This window comes from Acinonyx jubatus, chromosome A3, assembly GCF_027475565.1.
Source record: "Acinonyx jubatus isolate Ajub_Pintada_27869175 chromosome A3, VMU_Ajub_asm_v1.0, whole genome shotgun sequence".
In the NCBI taxonomy this organism is placed as follows: domain Eukaryota; kingdom Metazoa; phylum Chordata; class Mammalia; order Carnivora; family Felidae; genus Acinonyx; species Acinonyx jubatus.
In genome coordinates this window covers 28,964,096-28,991,156 of record NC_069388.1, presented here as the reverse complement: position 1 = coordinate 28,991,156, position 27,061 = coordinate 28,964,096, and the positions used below count along the sequence as shown (strand labels likewise).

The 27,061-nt window shown below is 51.1% G+C and overlaps 2 protein-coding genes across 2 annotated transcripts; one reads left to right on the top strand and one right to left on the bottom strand.

The window, feature by feature from the left end:
* Positions 1–1,494: 1,494 nt before the first annotated feature.
* Positions 1,495–21,920, bottom strand: VPS16 (VPS16 core subunit of CORVET and HOPS complexes). Its single transcript, XM_027069706.2, has 24 exons — positions 21,763–21,920; positions 8,315–8,403; positions 7,991–8,088; positions 7,781–7,909; positions 7,557–7,701; positions 7,316–7,431; positions 7,096–7,218; positions 6,911–6,966; positions 6,471–6,560; positions 6,270–6,364; positions 6,092–6,168; positions 5,508–5,639; positions 5,268–5,395; positions 5,097–5,132; positions 4,799–4,907; positions 4,496–4,630; positions 4,292–4,400; positions 4,103–4,200; positions 3,912–4,019; positions 3,518–3,595; positions 2,856–3,025; positions 2,677–2,773; positions 1,896–1,999; positions 1,495–1,782 (listed from the first exon to the last, which is right to left on the bottom strand). The coding sequence occupies exons 1-24, from the start codon at positions 21,813–21,815 to the stop codon at positions 1,638–1,640; spliced, it is 2,520 nt and encodes an 839-aa protein (XP_026925507.1). The 5' UTR covers positions 21,816–21,920; the 3' UTR covers positions 1,495–1,637.
* PCED1A (PC-esterase domain containing 1A) lies at positions 21,895–27,061 on the top strand. The gene is made up of 8 exons (XM_027069708.2): positions 21,895–22,378; positions 22,671–22,815; positions 23,336–23,415; positions 23,527–23,765; positions 23,868–24,018; positions 24,137–24,383; positions 26,045–26,320; positions 26,667–27,061. Exons 2-8 carry the CDS (start codon positions 22,692–22,694, stop codon positions 26,912–26,914), a joined length of 1,365 nt encoding a protein of 454 aa, XP_026925509.1. The 5' UTR covers positions 21,895–22,378; positions 22,671–22,691; the 3' UTR covers positions 26,915–27,061.

Genomic DNA, 27,061 nt, shown 5'->3' with positions numbered 1-27,061 from the left:
GTGGGAATGTCCCCTGACAGAATGTGGCAGGTACTCAGGGGCCCTGTGTGACTTCCAAAGCTGGTTTGGGAAGACTGCACAGCTCTGGCTCCCTTGGGAGGCCGTCCTTGGAACCCGGCTGTCATGTTGTGAACTCTCCTGGGTCACAGGTGTTCTGGCCCACGACCCCAGCCAAGGTTCCTGTCAACAACCAGCTTCAACCCCCAGACTTGTGAGTTAGCAAGCCTTCAGATGATTTCAGCCCCCCGATGTCAGGTCACCCCAGCCTTTGAGTCTTCCAGCTCATGTCCCAAATATCGTGAAGCAGAAACGACTGTTCTATCCTGTCCAAATTCTTGCCCCAAGTAATAAGTGGTGAGCATAACAAATGGCCGCTTTGTAGTGTGATTTATATCCCCTTGGAAGATATTCAAACTTACATTTTTTACAAATCATATGGAGGGAAAAGAAGAAAAAGAAACACCTTACCAGGCTCTGAGTCACTCTTTTCAAGCACTCAGTTCAAGTCAGCTCTAGGGGTGTTAAGGAGGGAAAGCCAGAAGCTCCAGTGAGACCTGCCCTCCCTCTGGGCTTTGGTCTCCTTCTTTGTCCTTCTCCTAGACTAAGGGCACAACAAGAGGAAAAGGAAATGCCCTCAGTGTTGGGTGGGGGCACAAGGGCATGAAGCCAAGGTAACTGGAGTGCAAACTGGAGGCCAGAGATGGGGTCTGGAGGGCCAAGAAGGGCTCCTACTGATGGGGATGAAGCTTCTATTTTGGGTAGGGGAGAGTCAGGGGACTCCAGTTTGTGGTTCTTCCTTGGCAGAATTGAGATCTTCCGTCCTTCTTTTCTCTTCAGCCCAGAGACCACTCAGGAGTTGCTCACCACGGGGAGGTGGGCAGGTTTGTGGAAGCTTCTCCTCTAACCCTTGAACACGCCGGCCACACGCTTATCGGTCCTCCAACCCTTACTGCAGTGCAAACGGGGGCCTTGCCTCAGACTTCTCTGCTCAGAGAGACTGATTTTAGTCGTCCTTCCTCTGTCACCACAATAGCCAAGAAGAAGCCCTGAGACCCCAAAAGCACAACATGGTTTCAGATCCCAGTTTTGCCACATACTCACTGTTACCAAACCTCCTCAGTCCGCAATTTCCTCTTCTGTAAAAGGGGGTGATGTTACCTATCTCATAGGGCGGTCTTGTGGAATAAAGGAAATAGCAATGGTGAAGTGTTTGGCATGGTTCTTATGCGTATGTGTATAATGCTTTTCAGTGCGGCTCTTGATGAGCTGCTGCTTGAGTTTTGCACAGCCCCCTGTAAGCTTCCTAAGGGCTGTGAGCTTGAGGGGGGGCTTCCTTCTGTAACAGTGAGAGGAGCAAGTCTCTTGTAAATGTTGCTGAGCAGCTCCCCCTTCAGCCCCAAAATAATCAAACACATAAGAGTTCTGCTGAGGCACCTGGATGGTTCTGCTTCCAGCATGCTTTTGCTTAGGCTGGACTGCATACGACAAGCACTCTAAAATGTCCCAACTTTATTTACATCCAGACCCCTGGCTCCGACCCCACCCCAGCTCCTCAGCTTAGCTCTGGGGGAGAAGCTGGATGCGCAGTGACGCTTCGGCCAAGGCTACAGCTCAAGGAGATGTGTGGGGTGAGCCCCTCACTTCTTCTGGGCTTGTGCCCTAGCCCGCTGAATTTTGTCGGCCGTGGCCCCATCTGTGGCTCCAGTGCAGTGGGATAATACAAGGCTCAGCTCTGCTTCATTCCTGTGCTCGATGGCCACATCTGCGGCCTGAGCCACATCCCTGTGGTTGTGAGGAGAGGAGATGGTGTCGGTCTGCCCAAGGGCACAAACCATGCCCCTCATCAGCCCACTGGCTCAGCCACCCAGCACCCACAGGGCTCTCAGATGACACACCCAACGAGAAGCAAGGCCTTGACCTTCTGCTCCGGACCCACACGGGAGGCATACTTCTTGGCCTCATATTTGTTGTGTTGCTTCATGCAGATCTCAACAAAGGGCTTAAGAGAGGAAGGGGTGGAAGGGGTGGAAGGAGAAGGTATGTCAGATCCTCTCTCTTATGAGCAAAAGTCCAAAGGGCACACTGCCCCTATGCATTTCATATATGCTTCAGTACATATAACCCCATCCCACCCCCTCCCTGACATGTGCAACAGTTGTGATCTCAACATTCTCAGGGCAGAAACCACCTAAACCACAGATCTGTTAGTGCCTTGAGGCTCCACCATCCGCTGCCACCCTCTCACAATAGAAGTCTCTTGACTTCTCGGGGCCTGTGTTTTCTCTCATGGCTGCCCTTATCCCACCTACCGATCCACCTGCCACAGAAAACAAACCTCCTCGGTGTCCTCCAACTGCCTCCCGCACATGCCCTCCCAGTGCCCCTCCACCCCCTACTCAAACAAGACCTTCCCCTTTAGGCACATGGTGTGGGCTGTGGGCCTCCTTGGAGAAACCAGCTCATTCCTTCTCTCACCAACATCTGCGTCCTAACTCAGCCTGCTCTCCCACAGCTCTGGCCCACAAGTGTGCAGACACGGGAAGCACCTGCTAACTATGTGGGACAGCTGAACAGATGCATGAATGGGCCATCTGCCTGCCTATCTCTGGGCCTGGTTCTCTCCCCAGGACTACCCTGCCTGAAGGTGGGGCACAGGGACGACGGCCTGTGTCTCACCAGGTAGCCAATGGGTGATTTCTTGCTCTTTGAAAACTTCTCTAGCTCCTCCCAGTCTTCCAGATCGGCCAGGGCAGTCAGCTTCAGCCACCAGAGCCTGCGGGGAAGCTGGGCTTGGAGGTATTGCAGGATGGGCAGGTGGTCCCAGGACCCATCTGCAGCCGGCTGCCCTAACCCACCTCTTGTCAGGAATGCGGAAGTCACGTGCCAGCTGCTCTGCGCGCTTGTTGTGGCCTCCAAGGATGAGGGTAGTGACCGTGTCGTGTAGAGACAAGTCCAGGAACCGGCCCCCCAACTCATCTTCTAGGCGTCGCTGCAGCCGTAGGAGCCTCATTTGATCCTCTGTGGCCTGGGATGGAGATGAGGCAGGATGGGGATGACAGGGACAAGGAGGAAAGACCGGGAGAGGAGGAAAAGGGGTTCTTAGAAAAGAGGAATGAGGGGAGCCTGCGTGGCTCAGTTGGTTAAGCATCTGACTCATGATTTTGGTTCAGCTCATGATCTCACAGTTCAGAGGCTGAGCCCTGCATCAGCCTCTGTGCTGGCAGTGCGGAGCCTGCTGGGGATTCTCTGTTTCTCTCTCTGCCCCTCCCCTGCTGGCACAGGCTCCCCCTCTCCCTCTCTCTATGAAAAACAAATAAACATAAAAAGAAAGAAAGAAAGAAAGAAAGAAAGAAAGAAAGAAAGAAAGAAAGAAAGAAAGAAAGAAAGAAAGGAAGGAAGAAAGAAAGGAAAGAAAGAAAGAAAGAAAGGGAAAGAAAGAAAGAAAGGGAAAGAAAGAAAGAAAGAAAGAAAGAAAGAAAGAAAGAAAGAAAGAAAGAAAGAAGAAAGTAAGCCAAACCTTGGCTGCGAACTCGTTCTTGGCTTTGTAGAAGGCGTCAGCTGCTGTCTGCAAAGCTGCAACCCGCCCCTCGATACGCTACAGCCACAAGAAGGGAAGCCTGAGCTCACAGCACAAAGGAAATCAGCCATCCTCATCTGGGGTACACTTCTCTCCCCGGTCCCTGTGCCCAGGGTTGCCAGGGCCAGCCTTACCCTCTGGGTGCACCACTCTGGTGTCCCCAGGGGGGAGGCTAGCTCCTCTGGGACCAACCACCATCCTGGCCTCACGTCTTCCCAGAATCTCCCGCAGCAGAAGGACCAGATGGGGCATGTACCAGGAGGCCTAGATCCCTGGAGAAGGAACCTGACCGACAGCCCAGCCCACGGGCCCCACCCGGCCGTGGACCTCAGACCTCCTCTGCAGCATAGCTGGCTCGGATGTGGAAGCTGCCCAGCTCCTGGTGGTTGTCATCCTGATTGTAGAGGTCCTTCAGCGTCTCTAGCTCCTGATGTTTACAGAACTGGGGCCATGGACAGGCAGGCAGTCAGCAAGGCCAACTCAGGGGCTCAGGAGGTTCCAGCCCCATCCCTGCCCAGGGCGCACCTGTCGGTACAAACTCAGGGCCATGGGCTGGTTCCGAAGAGTCATGAAAAAATCTCCTCGATTTAGCTCATTCTTCAGGTGCAGCAACACCGTGAACACTAAAAGACAATAAGGTGATGTAGGGACTCCAGCCTGGCCCCTTGCTTAGCCCAGGGGCCCCAGCCTGGCCCTCCTCCAAACCCTGCTCACCCAGATCAGTGTCCCCACTCTCAATGGCCTTGCTCAGCGCCAGTTTGCTCCTCTTCATCTTTAGGAGAAGGGGTACCTGCTCCCCAGAGCGTGGCTCATACTCCAGCAGCTGTGGGGTGGGGAGAAAGGCACAGAGAGAAGGAGCTGGCCTGGTGGCCTCTAATACCAATGTCAGAGCATCTGGACAGGGCTGGGCGCCCACACCTTGATGGCCAGCTCTGTGCGGCCACAGCCATAGGCCCGCGCAGCAATGTCAGAGTAAGAGACACCAGGCGTATCCCCCAGCTTCTGGTTAATGGCCCGAGCAACATCCTCGTCAGACACGTCCTTCTGTTGCACCTGCAGATAGAGGGAGTGGTCACACACACCTAGATCTCACCCTTCATCCTACACCCCCACTTGCCCTCTATCACGATCTACCCCTTCAGCTCTACACTTCATATTTCCTATACCTCACCAGGGCCTGGAATCCCCTAAATGCCCTTGAACCCCACCCTATATCCTCACCTTGTAGCAGGCCCAGTGGGCCAGGATCCTGCTGACGCCCTGCACTTCAGGAAGGCGCAGGTACTCACAAATCTGGATCGCCAGGGGGTAAAGCCTCCGCAACACAAGCCTGGCAGGCAAGGGGGTAAAGGGTACAAGAGTGAGGTGGGATAGAGAGGGCAGCCTGACCCCAGCCTATAACTCAGGCCTCCCAGATCCCAGAGAAACGGGTGAGGAACAGTGACCACAAGAACCCAGCAGGGGCTGTGACGCCTGCCCACGTACAGCCCTCCTCCCAGAACCCTGGGGTTTGCTGTACCTGTCCAGCAGCACCTGGATGGTGAGCTGCTTATATCTGTAAATTACTTGGTTAAGGATCCAGCTGGGGGATAAGCCCTATTTGCCAAGGACTTTCAGGAAGCATCTTCAGTCCCTCCCCTTCGCCTACCACCACTGGCTGTAAACATCCTTGTAGCTGGCCTGAGGATACTGGCTATAAGTGAGGGGGATCCCGATGTGATAATCCCGAATGGCATTGAGCACACGCAGGTCCTGACACATGCGCACGAAGCTGTCAGGTGGAAATCTGTCGAGGAAACACTTCCCAAAGGAGGCCGCCTGAGAAGAGCCAGAGGTCAAGAGATCTTACCCCCCCAGCACACACACCCCTCCTGCCAGCACACCCCCTGCCCAGCACCAGCCCCCCAGCAGCCCTGCTGTGCAGGCCAACCCTGAGCAGGCTCTTCTGCATGTCTGGCCGGTGCTCATGTCCCGCGGCCTCGATGCACTGCTGCACGGCCTGGGTCAGCTGCCCCAGCTCCTGGATCTCCCGTAGGTACTCATCTGCCTTCTGGCTCTCTTTCTGGGGGGTGGGGGAAGGGTACCAGGGATGGAGTGCCATGACAGAGAATACCCCGTGTCTGGTCCCCCGTCCCCTGGACTGTGCTTCACATGGGCTGGTTTGGAGGGGCTGCAGAGGCCAAAGCCCAAACCCCTTCAGCCTGCAGTCCACCTGAGGTGCCCATACCTCCCCCCCGTATCAGCCCACAACTGCCAGCGAGGGGCCCGGATAGTAACCCTGACTTGTGCCTGGGCTGAGGTGAGTAAGGGCTCCCTGCGCCTCCCCATCACCACACGGAGGACACTTCAGTGCACCTGAGCTGACTCTCTCCAGCCCAGTGTCCAGCCCGGGCTCTTCTCTTGACAAGTGGCACCTGGCTGAGTCCACCATGCCCAGCCAGGGGCACAGGGCTGAGCCAATTAAGAAGGGAAAGGAGAACACCCTTGGGCCCAGGGAGAAGCCCAGGGCTTTACCTCATACTCTTTCTGGGCCTCCAACAACAGCGCTCCAGGGGCCATCGAGGCAATTTTGAAGATCTCCTCGCTGGCCACTAGGGGAGGGAGATGGTGCGGGTTAGTGGGACAGGGAATCCTCAGCACTCGATGACCTGATCCTGCCCTGGGTCACATGGTGCCCTTGTGAGGGCCTCACCTGGAACCTCATGTAGGAACTCGTGGGTGCTACGAGAGAAGATGCGGACCCCATCCAGCTCAGGAACCAAATAGGAGTCTTCGTCCAGCACAAACCTGAGCTTGGTCAAGGTTCCCAAGAGCATCCAGAAATGGGGCGAGGCAGGTGAACCTCCCTCTCCTTCCCTCCCACCCCCGTCCCCAGGCAGTCCTCCAAGGATACTGGATGCTCTCGGGCGCATCACCCACCACCATTAGCCGCCTCTCCCAGGCCACCACAACGGCCCTCTCTTTGCTGCGAGGGCGGCTGCACCTGTGGGCAGCATCACGCACATCTGGGACACACAGGACACCGCCAGCCAGTACAGCCACATCTCCCATTCTCCCACATCACTGCTTATACCACTTTGCCTTGGTAGAGCCCTGCACATATGTGCTACCCCTTATCCCGTTCTCTGATTGACATCTGCTTCCCTCTCCCCCTGTGCTGTCAGCTCCCAGGGGCATCTGGGGCCCACAGCGGGGGCAGGGGTTTCCCTCAAGTATGCAGTGGCAGAGAAGACAAGATGCAAGCTCCACCTGGCATGGCCAGTGGACAGGATGAATCCAGGTGTTTCAGGAAACGAGGCTGTGCCCACCCCAGCATAACACCCCCATCCTCACCAGACCATCTGCTTCGGGGGGGCCCGGATGTTACAGTTGAACTCACACAGCTTCTCCTGAAAGGGCACAGGGAACACCATGGCCTTGTCTCAGTAGTTACCAGTCTGGTTAAAAAGCCCCACCCCTGCCCCTAACAGATCACTCCTGGACAAGGCACAGTGCCCCGTGTCATCCCAGGATCACACCTTGAGTGATGCTGTCCCCATCCAGATGTAGCCTGTGTCCGTGAAGAGTGCCAGGTGTCGGTAGGTAAAGGAGACGGCCATCTGCAGGAAGCTGCTCACTCCTGGCGCCAGGCCAAAAGGTGTCTGGGGCAGGCCGGGGGGGACACCAGATGTTGATTTCTCCGAGCTTCCCCACTGCCTCCCTCACCCCTTCCATTCCACTCCAACCCGGGGCCCTCACCACTGCGGAGCAGGCGGACTGGTCCAGGAGGTAAAGATCAGGCCCCACAGCCAGAAGAATGTGTGCAACTCGGTCCTGGCAGAGGGCGGTCCAGCACGTAGGTGCACCCTGCAGACCTGTGGCCAGGGAAGAGGACGGCTTCAGGATGACCAGAGCCCACAGCCTCCGCCTCTGTTGGCCCCACAGTCTGGAGGCACATCTGTGGGCACTGAATGGCTGTCTCGGGGATGTCAGGGCTCACCTGGCACCTCTGGCATCCGGCGGAGTTTGAGGTCACTGACATTGGCACTGAGAGTAAAGCGGTGGGCCCCGGTGAGGATGGCCACGCCTGAACCAAACTCAGTATGGAAGATCCGGGCGTCCAGAACCCGGTTCTGGAGCACCTCCTGGGGAGAGGGGCCGAGGGTTGAGGGGGCCACAGAGTCACGGACTGCATCCCTTTCCCCAGCCCCCTGTGGCCCCTACATTGCCCATGCTGAAGTGTCTCCGGAAGTCACCGTGAAGCCCATACACCAGCACTCCACCATCCTCCTGCACGCAGAGCAGCTCCTCTTCAGCTGACCAGCCTAGGGACACCACGGGCCCACTCTTCCACTGCAGAGGAGAGGGAGGTTCCTGAGGCTGTCCTTGGGGCATGGACCCAGCCGAGCCCCAAGGTGGGTCAGGCATGCTCACCAGCAGACTGGCCAGAGGCAGGCCGGAAGCAGAATAGATCTCAAGCACTGGCCGTACGCTGGCAGCCTTCTCCTTCCGCCACGGGTTCCTCAACAGTGCTGTCGTTTACGAAGAGATTTTCTGCCCAGGTCCCCAGGCCCACCCCATATGAAGCAGGCTTCAGGAGAACCACAATTTAAAGCATCTCAGTAGGGGGTGAGAGGTGGGGGGGAATCGGAGTGGCACACATCAGCAAGAACCACCCGACAGCAAGGCCCCCGAGAATCATGGACCTTGAGTCCACCCTATTGTCCCGGAGCAGGCAGTGGCAGACGGGTGACATACCAATGGGGCCCCCGTAGGGTGCAGCAGCTACCAGGCAATCCCTGAGTTCCTCCTTCAGGTCCCAGTCCATGCTGTACAGCTCATATTTCCTGCCCGTGCAGAGGCAAGCAGAGATTAGCCTCCTCATGACCCTGCCTCCAGATGGGAGTGAGCCCCAGAAGAACCCCTAAAACCTCCATTTGCCCTTCACAAGGCAGTCGAGGCCCCCCACAGGTGGGAGAGGGTGATGACCAGAAACATCTAGGGCCACTGACCACTAGTTGCGTAGGGACTGCAGGTGAGGGAGCAGACGGTGCTGGCAGTGCAGGATGTGGTTCTCCTGTCCGAGGATGGCAGGAGCTCCTGGCACGGGAGGCCGGCTGTGCAGCCAATATCCAGGTAGGACTACTAAGGTAGGGTCAGGGTGGGGTGGGCTGGCTTTGGGCCTGCATCAGCAGGAAATAAGACCCTCTGAGAGGGTCTCTCAGGGCAGGCAGACTTTCCTCTATGCCTGGTTCTTAACACCAAATCAGGTTGTGGGCTTTGTAGCCAGGGGTCCAGCTCAACACTTGCTGATAATGAACTCCGTTTTAGAGGCATTGAGTTAGCAGTGGCTGAGAGAAATCCAAGAAGAGCTCTTCGGTGAGTCCAGAGCTGGGGACAGAGTCCTGGGTAGATGTCAATCTCTGAACGCTCAGCTTATGCAAGGTAACACAAATCACAAGCCCGCATGAGATGGCTGCAATCTGAGACATGTGGATCTCCAAGAGAGTGCACACTGTGTGAAGACAGCGTGGGACACCTGACACATGCCATCATTTGATGGCTCAAGGTGGAGACATGGGGACAGAGAAGGAACGGGCACTATCCCAGAAAACCAAGAGAAAGCAGTATTTAAGGGGAGTGTTTCCTCCGGTATCATTTCAGGAGTCGTCCTGATAAGAATCAGAAAGATGCCTACCATTACCTTCTATTTGACATTCTTTTGGGGGTTCTAGCCAAAATAATTTAAGAAAAAAAAAGAAGTTTTTATTTTGGAGAAGGAGTGAGTTTGCTCTATTCACAAATAATGTGATTGTCTACTTAGAAAATCCAAAGCAGGACGCTTGGGTGGCTCAGTTGGTTAAGCATCTGACTTCGGCTCAGGTCATGATCTCCCAGTTCATGAGTTCGAGTCCCGCATCAGATGACTCGAGCTCCGCTTCAGGTGAACACAAGCCCCACCTCGGGTAAAAAAACGAGCCCGGCTTCGGGTGAGTCACGCTTCTCTCTCTGTCTCTCTCTCTTCCAGCCCCCCTGTCTCTCTCTGCCCCTCATGGGATTCTCTCTCTCTCTCTCTCTCTCTCTCTCTCTCTGCCCCTCAATCACTTGTGCCCTCTCTCTCTCTCAAAGAAAGAAAGAAAGAAAGAAAGAAAGAAAGAAAGAAAGAAAGAAAGAAAATCCAAAGCAGTCTATGGGAGAATGAACAAAAGAGCTCAGTACGGCAATCAACAAAAACCTACATGTTTTCTATACCAATAACTTTTCTATACCATAGCAAGAATCAATTAGAAATATAACTCTAAAAGATCCTAATCATGACAGCAATAAAATGACGGTAGGCAAGAATAAACCTAACAAACATTTTTACAAAATAAAATCATAGGGGGGTAAAAAAGAGAGGCAAACCAGGAAATAATACTCCTAACTACAGAGGACAAACTTAGGGTTACTGGAGGGGAGGTGGGCAGGGGGATGGGTTAAATAGGTGGTGGGCATTACAGAGGCCACGTCTGTGATGAGCACCAGGTGTTGTGTGTAAGTGATCAATCACTAAATTCTACATCTGAAACTAACATTACACTGTATGTTAATGAACTGTAATTTAAATAAAAATTTGAAAGAAAAAAATCAAAGGACACAGAAGACATGAAGAAACATCCCAAAATGATCTATGAGTACACAAGAATTCCAATAAAAATTCTCCCAATGGGGGGGGGGGGGGCGGGTACTAGAAGAGCAAACTGATTCCAAAACTCATTTGCAGAAAAAAAAAAAATATCTTAAACAGAAAATGTTGGAAAATATCTAAAAATATTTTGAAAATAAAACAACAGATATGTACCAAATATCAAATACAGTATATAAAACTAAAGTTGATTAAAACTGTTGTTTTGGCACAGAAATAAGCAAATAGATTGATGGAAGAGAAAAGAGTCCAGAAAAAGAACCGGGAATTGAGCATTACTAGCATTACTAGAGATGGCATTTCAAATTGTTGCAAATTGATACTTGAAATGAGACAATGGGCCATATGGAAAGAATTTCCATGAACGCTATTTCATTACTTAATCTCTACAATAAAATATTTTCCAGATGGAATTCAAACTTTGAATGTTAAAAAAAAAATAAAGCCGTATCAGAACAAATCTTGGCTATTTTCACATTCTCAAAATAGAAACAATTTCTAAGCATGATACATAACCCAGAAGTCACAAAAAAAGAACAACAAATGAGTCTAAATAAAAATGGACTTCTGTAAACTTCTATATAAAAAGGGGTAAAACAATACATGTGCTTTGTATCTGCTTCCATTTGAAAAAAAAGATTCTGGAAAGATTTCTAAGAATCTAGTAACTGGTTACTGGTAGGTGACGGGGTGGAATCCAGTTGAATAGGGACAGGGATGGGAAAGGGACTTTGAGTTTTTAAATCACTTGAATGGTTATTTATTAAAATGATTAACATCAAAAAACTTTCATAGATTTAAAAAAATCCACTGAAGACAAACTATGAAGACAACGATAAGGGATTTTCAAAAATGTCTGTGACACATGTGGAAAAGAGGTACTTTTCTTAAAAATACGAAAGGCTCTGAGTCATTTTCAAAAATGAACATAAAACCAAAAGAAAATAAAAATGGTCAAGAGCTATAATCATACTATTTTATGTGAAAATATTTAAAAACTAAACACAAAAACCTTAAGAAAATATGAGCTAATATTTTTATAATGTGAACTATGGCAAAGTCTTTCAGAGCAAGACAGAAAACCTAGAAATTATCAAGGGAAAAAATGATAGATTTTATTACATAAAAATTAAAATTCTGTATATTGGGTGGCTCAGTCAGTTAAGCGTCCGACTTCAACTCAGGTCATGATCTCACGGTCCGTGGGTTCGAGCCTCGCGTTGGGCTCTGTGCTGACAGCTCAGAGCCCGGAGCCTGTTTTGGATTCTGTGTCTCCCTCTCTCTCTGCCCCTCTTCAGCTCACACTCTCTCTCTCTCTCTCAAAAAAAAAAAAATAAAATAAAATAAACTTAAAAAAAATTCTGTATATAAAAAATATGTAAGAGTCAAGTGACCTTTTAGTTCTCCCCCAAATCCTAGAAAAACCCCCTTCAGTACAGTGCAGGTTAAATAAACTATGGGATGCCCATTCTGGGGAATATTATGTGGCCATTAATAAGCTGAGTCTGTGTACGGACATGAATGATTTCTAGATGTCCTGTTAAATACCAACAAAAGGTGCAGCTCAGTAGGAACCATGTTAACCTATTTATTTTATACAAAAACTGAGCACATACCTTTGACAAGCATATTTACATATAATTACATGTAGGTGTGTAAACACATGGAAAAATGCTCAGAGACATGGAGCTGAATTCAGCCAGAGATAGTGGGTACCTGTGGGGAGGGTGGTGAATGAAGGAGGGATGTTGGGGGACTGCCAACTTTTAGACTTTTGCATTATTTGAATTTTTGATAACCCATGTGCATTTTTTGACATTTTGTTACTAAAATCATTCCATGAAAATCTGATGGGAAAATAGATGTTCACACAGACCTACCACGCCAGTTATCAATTTATTGCCACTTAGCTCCAAAATCACCCTCCGACACTGTTCTGTGAGAACAGACAGTGTGTCTTTATGCATTTCTCCTCCACAGTGTGATCTTAACCTTTCTCAGTAGAGGGCGCTTGGAGGGATGCAGAACAGGCTCTCCTGACTGCTTCCAGTTGGAGTTCACCCGGAATCACCTTCCCGTGGCTCCCTGGTCCAGACACCACACTCCTAGACTCCTGCCCATACCAGGCTCTACTTCCTCTGCTGCCAAGATGCCTGCCTGTCCACTGGCTACCCTGCCTGTGCCCTTGGGTTTCCACTGACCCCCTCCGCACACCTGTGCACCCAACCACTGCTTGTGGCTCAGCTTACAGACACCATGTGCTCCCGGCTGCCTCTCTGCACCATTACCACCATTCCATTCCATGCCCACCCCCTTGGCCACCAGCCGCAGCTCGCCTGTGTCCCCCTACCTTCTGAACTCCAGAGGGCTGCTTCTTGCTTGCCCAGCAACTGGGGACCAGCTGTGGTCCGGGCAAACCAGTGAACTTTACTCTCCAGTGAGCTGCAATTTTTATTTTCTCCAGCAAGATCTGAATTCCAGCCTGGGGAGGGGATTCCCTTCCAAGTTTGTCATTCTTTGGGTACTCTCCCTCAGCCCTGGGTGATTCACACAAAACTTTCTTTTACCTTATACTTACTCTTTTATCAGTTTAATAATTCTTCGTGTTTATTAAACTCTCTCAGTTTAAGTCTCCCAACTGGACCCAAACTGCTATAAACCTGGTGCAGGGAGTGGTGGCAGAAGACAGACTCCTAAAGATGCGATTTGGGGATTGGTTTGGTTGTGTGCTTGGGCTCGAGGGCAGTGCTGAGCTCCCCGGCAAAGGGAAACAAATGCTAGTCACCTACTGCATGAAGTGGCACCACAATTAATCAAGCCTGCGGTTTACTGTGGTGAAATGCCAAGTCAAACATGCACCTTGGGGTGACTTCTGGGCCTGAATGTATGGCAGTAATGGTGATTGTAAGGGCTGGGGATTGGGACAGATTATTTTGAGTGCACTTGGACATTTACAAAGAGAAAACGACAAGTTTGCGCTCATTAACTTTCAGCTCAAGTCATGGTCTGAGAAGCAGAAAGCTTCCATTACAGCCCTAACAGAATCTCTTCTTTCTTGTGGCCACACAGCCTCTCACTGCTAAAAATCAAACACAAAATTTAATTGTGTGGGTTGTTAAATCATCAACATACCATTTCTCGTGTGAGAATTAATGGCTCTTATGAGGAAAATAATTGGATCCTGAAACCTGCAAACAATGGAAGTAGGTTGCCTTCCTGTGTCCAAGGAGACTAGCCTTTGGCTGCTTGAAAACCCTATGATAACCTCACTTGGGGTAGATGTCTTGGGAGCCTCCCTACCCAAGGCTGACCTGGCCTAACACTACTGTTGAGTGGCTAACCTCTCTGCCAATAGCAGAGACTAATATCTGATCCCAATATGGCACCATTCCTGGGGGGACCAGCCTGCAAGCGGATTATGTATGACTTTGCAAGGGAGGGGGTGGCCATCAGCAGCTGAACCCACTGGTCAATCAACTTCCCTCAGAGTGGGCAATCCGATGTAATGATGCCTCCAGATTTCATGCAGCATAAACACCACAGCATCACCCATGAAATGTTTCTGTCCAAAATGTTCAACCTGAATCTATTCAAGCCTCTAGATCTACAACACAGTTTCAGGAAATTCAGACTACAATAGATTATACAGTTCAAGTTCAAAGGCACCACAAAGAAGTAATGGGACAAATCCAGATAAAACCAATGGTCTATTAAACAAGTCAATGTCATGAAAAACAAAAGGTAAGGGTGGGAGTGGGGATAACAATAGTCAAGTTTATGAAAGACTTAATTAAGACAGGTAAGCAAACGAGTAATTCTAGTTTAGGCCTTGATTTGAACTGATTATAAAAAGACACTTTGGGGGCACGTGGGTGGCTCAGTTGAGCATCCAACTTCGGCTCAGGTCATGATCTCGCAGTTTGTGAGTTTGAGCCCCATGTTGGGTTCTGTGCTGACAGCTAGGAGCCTGGAGCCTGCTTTGGATTCTGTGTCTCCCTCTCTCTCTGCTCCTCCCCTACTCACATTCTGTCTCTGTCTCTCTCAAAAATACAATAAAAACATTAAAAAAATTTTTTTTAATAAAAAAACATAAAAAGACACTTTGAAGACAATTGGGTAAGTCTGAGCAGGGACTGGTTGTTAGATGATTTTAAATGTTAACTTTGTTAGGTGTGAAATAGTATTGCAGTTTCATAGAAAAGACTGCTTTTCGCAGGAAAAAAATTGTCATTTTTTTAAAAGTAATGCACATTGAAGTTATGTCTGTAATTTATTTTAAAATATAGCAGAAAAAGTATTTGATTGAAAAGATGTGCCTACGCATGCCTGGGGGGTTTAGTCAATTAAGTGTCTGACTTCAGCTCAGGTCATGATCTCACAGTTCATGAGTTTGAGCCCCGTGACGGGTTCTGTGCTCACAGCTCAGAGCCTGGAGCCTATTTCAGATTCTGTGTCTCCGTCTATCTCTACCCCTTCCTTGCTCACACTGTCTGCCTGTCTCTCAAAAAAATGAATATTAAAAAGGGGTGAAGAGAGAATAGCAAACTGCTGATACTTATTGAAGCTAGGTGATGAGTACATGAAGATCCACTAAATTACTTTTACTACGTTTATGTATATTTGAACTTAAAAAAAAATTTATTTTGAGAGAGAGAGAGAGAGAGAGAGCACAAGCATGGGAGAGGTGGAGAGAGGGAGGGAGACAGAATCCCAAGCAAGCTCCACCCTGCCACCATGGAGCTAAATGGGGGGCTTGAACCTACCAACCATGAGACCATGACCTGGGCCGAAACCAAGAGTTGGACGCTTAACTGCTAAGCTACTCAGGTGCCCATAAAATATTTAACTTCCAAATTGCTGAAGCAAATATTGTAACATAACATTTTTAAGCCTAACTGATAGTGCTGGGTGTTCATTCTACTATTCTACTTTGTTGAACACTTGAAAATGTTCACAGTAAAAGGTTAAGGTGTATTTCCGAGAGAAGTGAAGATTCATCTCTAACCAGTGTTCCAGGGAGTAAAGTTCAGATGAGGCCTGAGATCTGTCCGCTGAAGTGACAGGATGTCACTAAGAATAGGGTGGTCTGACCAGAGCGAATGGTCAGTGGGAAGAGAAAAAAACAGAACCAAATACAGATGGCAATCTTTAGACCTTTGGCTAGAGCGGCGAGAAGAAAGAAGGGGTGAGAAGGAGGGACCTGTGGAACGGGGGAGTTTATTTTTTGTCAGGATGGGGAGATACAGATCACATTTCTAGTATCTGCCCCAGAGATAATGGAGTAGGTTTGGCCACAGAAGCTCAATGTAGCCGGCATCTCAGGTGACCTTGATGCAGGGGGTCCTGGACAACAGCTGGAGAAGCCCTGTGGCTGACGGAGGGCATGGGTGGATGGTGCGTGGTTTCTGGGAAGGCAGGGAGACAGGCACATCTCCTCACTGGGTCAGGATAGACAGCTGGCAGGTTTGGTAGGGGGAAGTCTTAGCCCTTCTATGTGACTTCAAGTTCTCTGGGAAGCACAAGGTGAAGTCAGCTGTTGGGCAGAGGGGCCAAGAAGACTATGATTTGCAATATTTCGAAATTATTTGAATTGTTGTGTAATCTTTTAAAAGGAAAAGCAGCGGAGCACCTGGGTGGCTAAGTTGGTTGAGTGTCTGACTTCGGTTCAGGTCATGATCTCGCGGTCCGTGGGTTCGGGCCCCACGTCGGGCTCTATGCTGACAGCTCAGAGCCTGCTTTGAATTCTGTCTCTCTCTCTCTCTCTCTGCTCCTCCCCTGCTCATGCTCTCTCTCAAAAAGAAATAAACATTAAAAAAAAATTTTTTTAAAGGAAAAGTAGAGCCCTTGTGATGAGTGTAGGCTGACCCCACATAAAAGGACTGCGAGGGCCCACTTGAGGCTGGTGGGCACAATTTGCAGTAGTCCCACCCTGCCTGTCTGTGGCCTGCCTGGCAGCACTCAGTAGCCTGGGCGCGGGTAGAGATGGTGAGTGGCTGGTGCACTGGGAGGTGCCCCTGTGCCAGGCAGATGCAGCCAAAGGACAAAGGAACAAAGTTGTTGGGGAAAAGGCAAGAAACTGAAATGACTGACTATGGCTGCACTCCAAGCTGGACAGGGAGGGGCATGTGTATAGAAGGGGGCTCTGCACATGATACGAAGAGAACAGAGGGTTCCTGGGATGGGGAGCCCGATGAGGTTGAAGGACAGGTGTATTAGGAGGTATCGGAGTATAGTGAAGACAGGAGCTCATGGTCACAGAGGGAGCTGCGTGAATTGAATGTTTCAGAGGGAAAGCAGTTCTGGAAGAACACAGGCACCAGGTGGAGGGTGGCTAACGTAGATAAAGTCACTTGAGAAGAACTCATGGAACTATGAAGCCTGGTGGCCACTTAAGTCACCCTGGCAGGTCGCAAGAGCTGGGATGTCCAGGAAGCTGTCCAATCAGTCAGTGGGGGATGTGGTTCAGGAGGCTGGTGGCAGCACAGACCTAGCTGGGAAGAGGGCAGAGCCCCTCCACGGGGTACACGAATTAAGAGTCAGGGAGCGAAGAACAACAAAACATGGACCACCTCCCAAGGCTTTGAGGTGAAGAAGCCTTCTCAGGGACAGTCAGATGACTCAAGCTGTGCCTACAGGGTGGCATGGGGTATGGATAGGCAAGGTGAAAGGCAGCAGGGAGAGCGGCTTCTCAGAAGAGCCGAGGGGTATGGACTTTTATAAGGACAGCCACAGCCTTAATGAGGAAGGCCAGTCCCATATTTCTCCTCTATTCCCGGGTTCCAGAAGTGGGAAATCTCAGCAGCAGTAAACAGACCCTGGATTCTAATACCAGGAAATCACTGAACCTAGCAGCTCTTGCAGCCTCAGTTCCAGCCCCCTCCAGGAAACACTGAAGAAATCCCTGTGGCTGTGCAGCTGAACTCCTGGGAAGTTCCCAGTTCCAAGCATGGTCCGCCACAGTGTGGGAAGAGCCCTTGTGTGAAAACAGATGATCTCCAGCCTTTGCCTCAAGGGTCCACGCGGGGCTACAGAACCACTGGGGAGGAAGGGGCACATCAAGTCTAGCCTTGGGGAACAATCTACTTATTCCAAAATCCTCAGGCCCGAAGGAGAGCCCACCATCACCCCTGAAATCCTTCGATTCCAATCTGCCTCAAAAATAAATACTACTAAAGAACTCTTGTACATTGTTGGAAATGTAAAATGGTGTAGCTGCCATGGAAAAAAGTATGAGAATTCCTCCCCAAAAAATAAACAGGATTACATGTAATCCAGCAGTTCCATTCAGTATCCAAAAGAACTGAGAACAGTCTCGAAGGGATATCTGCACACACATGTTCCTAGCAGCGTTATTCACAACAGCCACGAGGTGGAAGTAACAGAAACAGAAACAGAAAACAGAATGGTGGCGGGGCGCCTGGGTGGCTCAGTCGGCTGGGCGTCGACTTCAGCTCAGGTCATGATCTCACAGTTCGTGGGTTCGAGCCCCGCGTCGGGCTCTGTGCTGACAGTGCAGAGCCTGGAGCCTGTTTCGGATTCTGTCTCCCTCTCTCTCTGCCCCACCCCTGTTCATACTCTGTCTCTGTCTCAAGAATAAATAAGCATTAAAAAAAAAAAAAAAAAAACCAGAATGGTGGCTACCAGGGCTGGGGGAGGGGTAAAATGGGGAGTTATTGTTTAATGGTTATAGAGTTTCAATTTTGCAAGATGAAAAAGTCCTGGAGATTCATTGCACAACACCAATGTACTTACTACTACTGGAGTGTACCTTAGAATGGTTAAGGCAGGACATTTTATATTATGTATATTTAACCACAATTTTTAAAATTGTTTGTGTTTAGGGGCACCTGGCTCAGTTGGTACAGCATGCGACCTTTGATCTCGGGGGTGTTAAGTTCAAGCCCCACATTGGGTGTAGAAATTACTTAAAGACAAAATCTTAAAAGTTCATGTTTACGTGTTACACCCCCCCACCCCCCGCAATCCTACTAAAATAGTCAAGCCCTTTTCTAAGAAGAGTTTTAGGAGAACATAATGTATCTTGCCTCCTTTCCCTTACCATAAGGGATGTTTCTAAAGTACCTGAGATAATGTGCCCCAAATCAAGCTAACCCTTTCCGCACAAAACTCACTCTTCCTTTCTCATTATCTTAAGCCAAAACCCCAATCATCCTCAATTCTTTGCTCTACCTCCTTCCTACTGAGTGCAACCTATCACAATCTCCTCTGATTTTGTCCCCTAAATATCTGATGCATCCCCTTTTCTCCATTTCTACCATACTGCCACCATCAACTTCTCCCTCGTCTATTCCTCCAGCCCCCTCACCAGTCTCCCTTGCCTCCATATTTGCTTGTCCCTTCTAACTTGTCCTCCCTAATGCCTCTAGAAGTTACACACACACACACACACACACACACACACACACACACACACACAAACACTCACCTGTGGCAATCCAGCCACACTGGCTCTCTGTTTAGACAATCGAGGGTGTCCTAGTCTTGCCTGCCTCAGGGCCTTTGTATATGCTCTTTTTCATCACAGTCCCTGCACTCACGTTTACTCATCCCCTGGATGGGGGAATTATATTTCCTTCAGAAAGTTTTCTTTACCTCTAACCTCCAGTCTATTCTATATACTCTCTTAGGACCCTATATCTCTTCTTTATGGTGATTATGATTAAACAAATACTAAGTCATTAATGGTTATCAACTATCTCTCCTGCTGGCTATAAGCTCCATGAGAGTAGACAGGGTCTGTCTTTTTATTGGTCACACTAAGACACTTTAGTGTCTTTTTATTTACACACAGCCTGGCAAAGGGTTGAGCAAAATTAATCAACGGGATCAATCCAAGTTTGGTTTTTAGGATAAAAATGGCTAAAATTCTGGAACTCCATAGGAACTAGTAACCACTCCCTCTCCTTGCATTCCCAAATTCAGTGAACTTTCCAAAACATTACTTCCAATGTAAAAGTATCCTATCCTGTAGAAAGGATTTGAAAAGCAATGCCTGCCACTTGTTTATCATTAATTCACTTACTGGAACATATCCTGGCATAAGGCTATGCACAAATATGAATAAAACCAAATAGTTGCATTTAAAACATGTCCACTCTGGGGGAGCCTGGCTGGCTCAATTGCAAGAGTATGCGACTCTTGAACTCAGGGTCATGAGTTGGAGCCCCACATTGGGTGTAGAGGTTCCTTAAGTAAACTTAAAAAAAAAAAATTTCCACTCTGGTGAAGCTAGAATATGCTGTTATATTTTCCTGTTAAAACAAGACAAAATAAAACAAAACAAAACAAAACCAAAGAAGTACCTGGGTGGCTTAGTCGGTTAAGCATCTGACTTTCACTCAGCTCATGGTCTCGGGGTTTGTGAGTTCGAGCCCAGAGTGAGGCTCTGTGCTGACAGCTCAGAGCCTGGAGCCTGCTTCCGATTCTGTGTCTCCCTCTCTCTCTGCCCCTCCCCCACTCCCGCTCATGCTCCCGCTCTCTTTCTCTCAAAAATAAATAAACATAAAAAAAAAACAACAAAAACAACCCTATGCTTTAACACATTTAAAGGTTCTAAAAGACTGGATTCAAAGCCTGCCTCCACCGCTTACTGGCTGGGTAACCTGTCTACCTAATCTCTCTGCGTCTCAGTTTCCCCATCAGTAAGATGGGGCTAATGATAACTACCCCATGGGGTCATGAAACAAACAAGTTAATACATATCAGATACTTAACAGTGTCTAGAACAGAGAATGGCTCAACATTCATTAGCAAAAGTCAAAGGCTTAGACCTTTACCCTTTCTGGCAGTACAGCACAAGGAAGGGGAGGCTAGCCAGACAGGTCATGTCTATGGCACATACTCAACAATTACATTCATTTAAAACTTTCCTGATGCATCAACAAGGCTAAGACTTTGTGTGATAAACAGGAGCTCTGTGGTAATGACGTCTTTTGTCTTCAGCATTCTCGGATTTAACAAACCTGTGTAGGCAATATGTATTTTCAAAACACACAACGTGTGTTTTCATACTTTTAAAAGGGTATGCTGTATGTGTAAACACTAAGTCATATGGCTACTTCTGTCAAATGACATCCCTTCTCCACAAGAAAAAAAACAGTTGAAATCATTGTTACTTCCTACTGACTTTACTGCTTCTTCATTAAGTTTTTGCATTTTTTTCACATTGTATATGCATATTTACAAGAGATAATAATTATAAATAAACAACAAAAGCAACCGAGCTCTAAAAATTGCCACAAAGCATTTGTCCATCTTGAAAGTGTTAAGAGCTAACATTTTGTGTTATCAAAAATTACGCTGAAAACTTTTAACACGTGAATAAAAATGGTATAGAGTTTCACTAACACAACAGGGTATTTTGTACTGAAATACGACCCCAGTGCAGTATCTTCTGACCTTTAGGTGCAATCAAAAGTATTCTTAAAACTTTATGGGATTACTACACAGCAGGCATTGTCCTAAAAATGCACTGGACATAAAGAGATAAACATAGTCTTGGTCCTCAAGGAACTTAGTTTATACCATAAGAAACCTATGTAAATATTGCTCTACTGTACCATTCATAACAGAAGTAACACTGGGCCCTATGAAGCCCAAGAAAGTCAGCTGACTTAGGACTGGAAGAGCGACGGTTTCAGGAAGAAACCTTGAACCAAGTCCTGAAAGATGAGCAAGAATTCTCCGGTGAGATAAAGAGGGCAATGGCAGTACCCACAGAAGGAACTGAAAGCTGGTGCAAACATCGAGAAGCCATGAAACATGGCGGTGTTTTGGAGTCCTGCAATTCTGTGCAACTCGAATACAAGACTTGGGTAGGAGAGGAGCAAATGGAGCTGGAGACAAACAGAGGCTGACTTACAGATGTTCCAATAGAAGAAGTTTGTGTTTTAACCTACAGAGAAGGGACGCCATTGAAAAATCCTTATCAGGGTAATGATGCGACCGGTTTACACTTCATTTCAATAGTTTAGGACTCTACGACTTCCAGGAGAGGGTTACCCCTAACTGAGGGTCCTCACTCGCGCTGCTCCTGAATTCACAAACGACTTGCCCCCTTCTCCCAGCCTGGGTTTGCTGTTACCCCGCCCGCCCGCCGTGCGATCCCGCCTCCCGCGGAGCGCCCCTGTAGTCTGACTTTGGCAGCACTTCGCCGCAGGAGACTAAACACTCGCTGTCACCCGCAGGCCGCCTCCCTCAACGTGATCTGAGCATCCTTCCGGAGGCTGACAGATCGGGGCTTCAGCGTTAGACGCTGCTCTACTTCTGTGACCGCCGTGCTTGCCTCAGTTTCCTTCCTGGATCTGGGGAAGGCCCGGCCCCTTGGCCATTAGGCGGCTGTGCGTTAAGTGGTGGACGCCGGGGGAGAGCCGGCGAGGGGCGGACCCCAGCGCCCACAGTGACGGGGGCGCGCGCCGCCGGCTCCGCCCGAAGACTCTAGTCGGCGGGCCAGCGGGGTAAGCCGGACCGCGCGCGGGAGGGCGGGGGGGGGGGGTCTCACCGGTAAAAGGCAGAGTCCCCGAGCGGGTTCCAGTTCGCCGTGTAGCAGTCCATGGCTGGTGCAAGCAGCTGCTGGGCAGCGCAAAGTAGACACCCGCCGGCCGCGGGCTCCGGGCCGGCACTTCCGCTTCCGCCCGTCCGGGTCACGTGGTGAGGCTGCCGCCACGGCCATCACCACTGTGGGCAACTTGCGCTCGGCCGCCGCCGCGCCCCCGCCCACACCCGGGCCTCGTGCCCGCCCGGGTGGGCCCGGCCCTGACTCCTGCTCTCCGCCGCGGCTACCCACGCCGCCTCCTTGTCCCCTCGGGCGCTGGGGGTCGCGCAGGGCGGGACATGGGTGACCGGAAGTGGAAGCTGTGAACGTCGCCGCCCGGGGCGCCGAAGCTCCAGGCGCCGTCGGGGCCGCCGCGACGCACGCATGGAGAGCGCTGGGCTCTGGGCTGCGCACCGACGGCTAACCGGCACGCACGGGTTCTGCCGGGCGCGGGCTGTGCAGAACCGACCGGCCTCTCGGGGCGCGGGAACATGAGGCTAGGCCCGGAGCCCTCAGTGGGCGAGGCGCGCGGTGTGCGGGCCTGCCCCGGTCGCGGGTGAACGGTGCAGAGCCCCGGGACTCGGTAATTGGCACGAACGGGCGCGCGCATGCGCGGGGCGGCGGCGGGCACGTGGCGGGGCTCAGGGCGGCGCCGCGCGGGAAGCGCCTCGGTGCCCAGGCCAGAGACCCCCTGACTCTGGTACCAAGTGTCACCGAGGCACGCGCCACCATGAGTCCCCCTCTGCCGCCACCACCTCTCCCCTGTAGCCCTGAGCAGCCCTGGAGGGGCCGGCGCAGCTCTCGTTTAGCGGGCCCTGGGCCCGACCTGTCCTGAGTCCCCACGCGCGCCGCGGCTTAGTGGCCTCTCCCCGCAGCCCGTCATTGGCAGCGGCGGCATGGTCTTCTGTCTGGACAACGAGCAGCCACGCCTCCCGCTGCGAAGCGCCATGGTCCACTTCCAGGCCTCAGAAGTCCAGCAGCTGCTACACAACAAGTTCGTGGTCATCTTGGGGGACTCAAGTGAGTGCCCTTCTAGGTTCACACTACCCAGCCTCGCACCCTCAGTCTGTTTCCTATGACTGGACCCATTGTCTCCATCCCAAATTTCTTTCTACCCTTAGCCTGTTCCAGGCCAGTAGGTTTTCTTTTATTTTCCCACACACCATCCACAGGTGTCCCGACAGATGTAGCCTGTCAAATTTTTGACCCCGTCCTTGTTCAGCATTTTTTTCCCTGACAGTCCCCCATGGGACTCCTTGTATGGGAGCAGTAGATTGTGTTGTCCCTCTCCTGGTCTCCTGGGACTGCTTATCTCTGCCAGGTGATCTTGGGTCGCTGCGTACTAAGTTGAGGGTGGTGCGTGGCCAGAAGGCGGAGGTAATACAGGATTTTTTTAACCTTACCTTTTCTCCTATCTCTGTTAACACTCCACAGAGGTAGTGGTGGGCAGCCCTAACCTTGGGAAGATGAGGCCTGGACTTAGGAGGAGCTAGGGTGGGGTGAGGCCTGACTTAGCCTCAGGATCTCTGTCTCCCTGCAGTCCAGCGGTCTGTGTACAAGGACCTAGTGCTCTTGCTCCAGAGGGACTCCCTGCTCACAGCTGCTCAGCTGAAAGCCAAGGTGAGGGAAGCTCCATAGTCATGCCAGTGGTGGGTGGGCACAGACCCTCGCCTGGCAGGGTCTTCCTCCCTGGCCTGGGTCTGACCAGCTGGGTTGGGGGGGGGCGGGCAGGGGGAGCTGAGCTTTGAACAGGACCAACTGGTGGCTGGGGGTCAGCTGGGCGAACTGCACAACGGGACACAGTACCGGGAGGTCCGCCAGTTCTGCTCGGGTTCTGGCCACCACCTTGTGCGCTTCTACTTCCTCACCCGCGTTTACTCCGAGTACCTCGAGGGCGTCCTGGAGGAGCTGACATACGGGCCTGCCCCGGACCTGGTGATCATCAACTCCTGCCTCTGGGATCTCTCCAGGTTGGGGCGGCGGGGAGAGGGAAATACTGGTTGGGGGTGGAGGTGTGGCTCAGAGGCTCTCCACCCTCTGCCCTCGCCCACCCTGCGTGTGCCGTCCAACAGGTATGGCCGCTGCTCAATGGAGAGCTACCGAGAGAACCTGGAGCGGGTGTTTGTGCGCATGGACCAGGTGTTGCCAGACTCTTGCCTGCTGGTGTGGAACATGGCAATGCCCTTGGGGGAGCGCGTCACTGGGGGTTTCCTTTTGCCAGAGGCAAGTGACCGGGGCCCTTCAGGTTGGGGGAGGAGGCAGCTGACTGGTAGATAGAGGGCCTTCCCTCCCCGACCCTGCTTCATCGTGTGGCTCTTAGATGCTACGCTTTCTTACTCAGCTCCAGCCTCTGGCAGGGTCTCTGCGGCGGGATGTGGTTGAAGGGAACTTCTACAGCGCAACGCTGGCCGGGGACCACTGCTTTGATGTCCTGGACCTCCACTTTCATTTCCGGCATGCGGTACAGCACCGTCACCGAGACGGTGTCCACTGGGACCAGCATGCCCACCGCCACCTCTCACATTTGCTTCTGACCCACGTGGCCGACGCCTGGGGTGTGGAGCTGCCCAAGCGTGACTATCCTTCTGGTGAGCCCTACCACAGGGGGTAGGATAGTGATGCAGAGGGGGTTCACAGAGCACAGGGCTCAGAAACAGAACAGGACAGAGGTACTCGGGGGGGAGTAGGGACCTCTTGAAGGACTGTTGTGGCCCCTGAGTGCTCCTTCCTCATCCCGTGGGGAGAGTGAGATCACAGGAGCAACATCCTGATCTGAGCTTTGGTTCTGTACGGTCTAGCATGTAGAAATCTCTGTGTAGGTGAACGAGCTTATATAACCTTTGAGCACGTAAGGTAGTGGGTCAAAAGACCCCTATCCTACAGGTGAATAGGAAAGAAATGGGGGTGTTTCTAGCTAGGCATGGGGGTGGGGGGTGGAAAGACAGAAGTGGAGGAAGGGTAATCATGCAGTGTGGCAGAAGCAAAGAAGCCCCTCAGTTGGTGTCACCAGCCTTTCAGTTCCTGCCTGCTCTTCAAAGGGGGCATGGTGGCTGATTGTTTCCATGTCTGCGTTCCCCCTGGATCATGTCCTCAAAGAGCAAGGTTCCTGCCGTGTTGCCAGCTCATCCCTTTTGGCTCCAGCGTCTAGGACGATTGTGTACATAGCACCTACAGAATTGTGTTTGTTGAGTTGGGGGCACGAGTCATATTAGAAGGCTGTTTGTAGCAGCACTATAGGGTGTGAGGGCAGAGAGAGACCAGGAATGTCATAGAGGTGAACTTCTAGGACTTGGTAGCCAGGAGTTGGAGCCCTTGGGAGGTGAATTAGGAAGTTGATTACATAATGGTTCAGTTTCCTTGTTTTTTAGATGAGAAGAACTAATCCTCAGCAAAGAGAGGGATGCTCTAAAGGTTATAAGGCTAGTTTGTGGTGGCTCAGGTCTTCCGAACCCGGTTTGGAGCTCCAGAAATAGAAATGTGAAAAGGAAGAGTTGGGTGGGAGGATGTGATTGGTGAGTCTGGTGCAAGCAGACCTCTGAGGTGCTGGGGAAATGTGCAGTAGATCTGGAGTCAGCAGGGCCCGGCTGAGCGCATGAGTGTGGACCGTGAAAGGAGAGAGCAGATTGGGGGCCATGCTGTAGAAGGGAAGAGGGGCTGCTGGAGGAAAAAAAAGGAAAAGAGAGCAGAGGCACTTTCAGGGAGGACAGAGTCTATTGGCTGTGTCACGTGACTGTCAGGAAAAGAGGAAGTGGTTGCTTGTAGTCAGAAAAGTGCTGAAGGTGTGGAGTTGGGTTAAGAGGCAGAAGCAATTGATGAAGGAATGGAAAATGGTCAAAATACCCCTTTTGGACATTTGGGAGGCGTGGGACTGCTGGGACAGGAGAATGACAGGAAGAGCTCACGTTGTCCAGAAGGAAGACCTCTTAAGCTCATTTATTGGTCTGTGGGGAGAAGCTGGGAGAGGAAAAAGTTACAGACACAGGAGCTGGGCATACAAAGGAAGAAGGCTCTAGAGGGGAGCAGGAAGTCAGAGCAAAGGCAGATCTGTGACTTTGAGAAAGGTAAGGAAGAAGGACTGTACTCTGGACTTGGCCTGAAATGAGAGGGAATGAGGAAGACTGGGTTGGATGCAGAGGGTGCTTTCACCTGGTGGCCCTGTTTTCCGAGAGGAGGGAAGAGAAATGTGGACAGCCAGATTTCAGGGCAAACTGGCTCTCAGGCCTAAAACAAACAACCATCCCATTCCTAGACCCATGGATTGAGGACTGGCCAGAGCCGGATCATCCGTTCCAGGGGAGCCATGGGCAGCCCCCAGACTTCGGGGAGCAGCTGGCCTTGCCCCCACCCCAGCCTTCTCCTCTGCCCCCTCCCATACCTTTCCCCTACCCCATTCCTCAGCCCTCGCCGCCTCCCCTGTTTCCCCCCCTGCCCCAGGACACCCCCTTTTTCCCAGGCCAGCCCTTCCCAGCCCATGAATTCTTCAGTTATAATTCACCAGAAGACTTCTCGATGTCACCCCACTTAGGTAGGTGCCTCCGTGGCCTCCCTTCACACCTCTCCCAGGTTCCCCACGCACCTTCCCCAGCCTAGCCTTTTGTGCCCAGGTGGGCTGAGGAGATGGGTAGCTCCTTGTGCCCCCAGGACTGGGTTCAGTCACTGCTGGGTCTAGAACAGTGTCTGTAGACTCATTAATGAATCCATTGATTGTCACAATTTGCTGGTTTGGAGGTAGGGGAAGTGGTATTGCCATTTTGCAGATGGGGAAACAGAAGCCTCGAGAAGCTCACCCTGGAGGATCAGAGCTGCCTGAAGGCAGAGCTGGCCTCACCTTGGCCACAAGCCCACTCTGATCATGACTGGTTCTTTTGTAGGATGTGGCCCTGGAGTGAACTTTGTGCCTGGCCCCCTGCCACCTCCAGTCCCTGGCCCTGTCCCCCATGGTCAGCACCGGGGCCCAGTGGTCCACCGGGGGATCCCACGCTGTGCTCCCAGCAGCCCCTACCATGTGCCGAGGATGGGGGGGCCCTGCAGACAGCGGCTCAGACACTCAGACAGACTGATCCACACAAACAAACTGGACAGACAGCCTCCTGCCCATTCGGGGACATGGCCTGGGTAGACTGGATCTTGGGCTGGGGCTGGATGTGCCGATGGCCCTGCAGGGCCTGCTTGCCACCCCCGGTGCTGGGTCAGGGTGTCTGTTATGCCTGACATTGTTCTTGTCCATTGCTGTCACTAAATAAAGGCGTGGAAGAACAGAGTGGCA

Coding starts and splice junctions, on each gene's coding strand:
- VPS16 (XM_027069706.2), bottom strand. CDS start 21,815: ATGGACTGCTACACGGCGAACTGGAACCCGCTCGGGGACTCTGCCTTT. Junction 6,561..6,910: donor CCCCCGAAGCAGATGGTCTG/GTGAGGATGGGG, acceptor TGCTGCCCACAG/GTGCAGCCGCCCTCGCAGCA. Junction 6,365..6,470: donor GATGCGCCCGAGAGCATCCA/GTATCCTTGGAG, acceptor GACCAAGCTCAG/GTTTGTGCTGGACGAAGACT.
- PCED1A (XM_027069708.2), top strand. CDS start 22,692: ATGGTCTTCTGTCTGGACAACGAGCAGCCACGCCTCCCGCTGCGAAGC. Junction 23,766..23,867: donor TGCCTCTGGGATCTCTCCAG/GTTGGGGCGGCG, acceptor GCCGTCCAACAG/GTATGGCCGCTGCTCAATGG. Junction 24,019..24,136: donor GGGGTTTCCTTTTGCCAGAG/GCAAGTGACCGG, acceptor TTTCTTACTCAG/CTCCAGCCTCTGGCAGGGTC.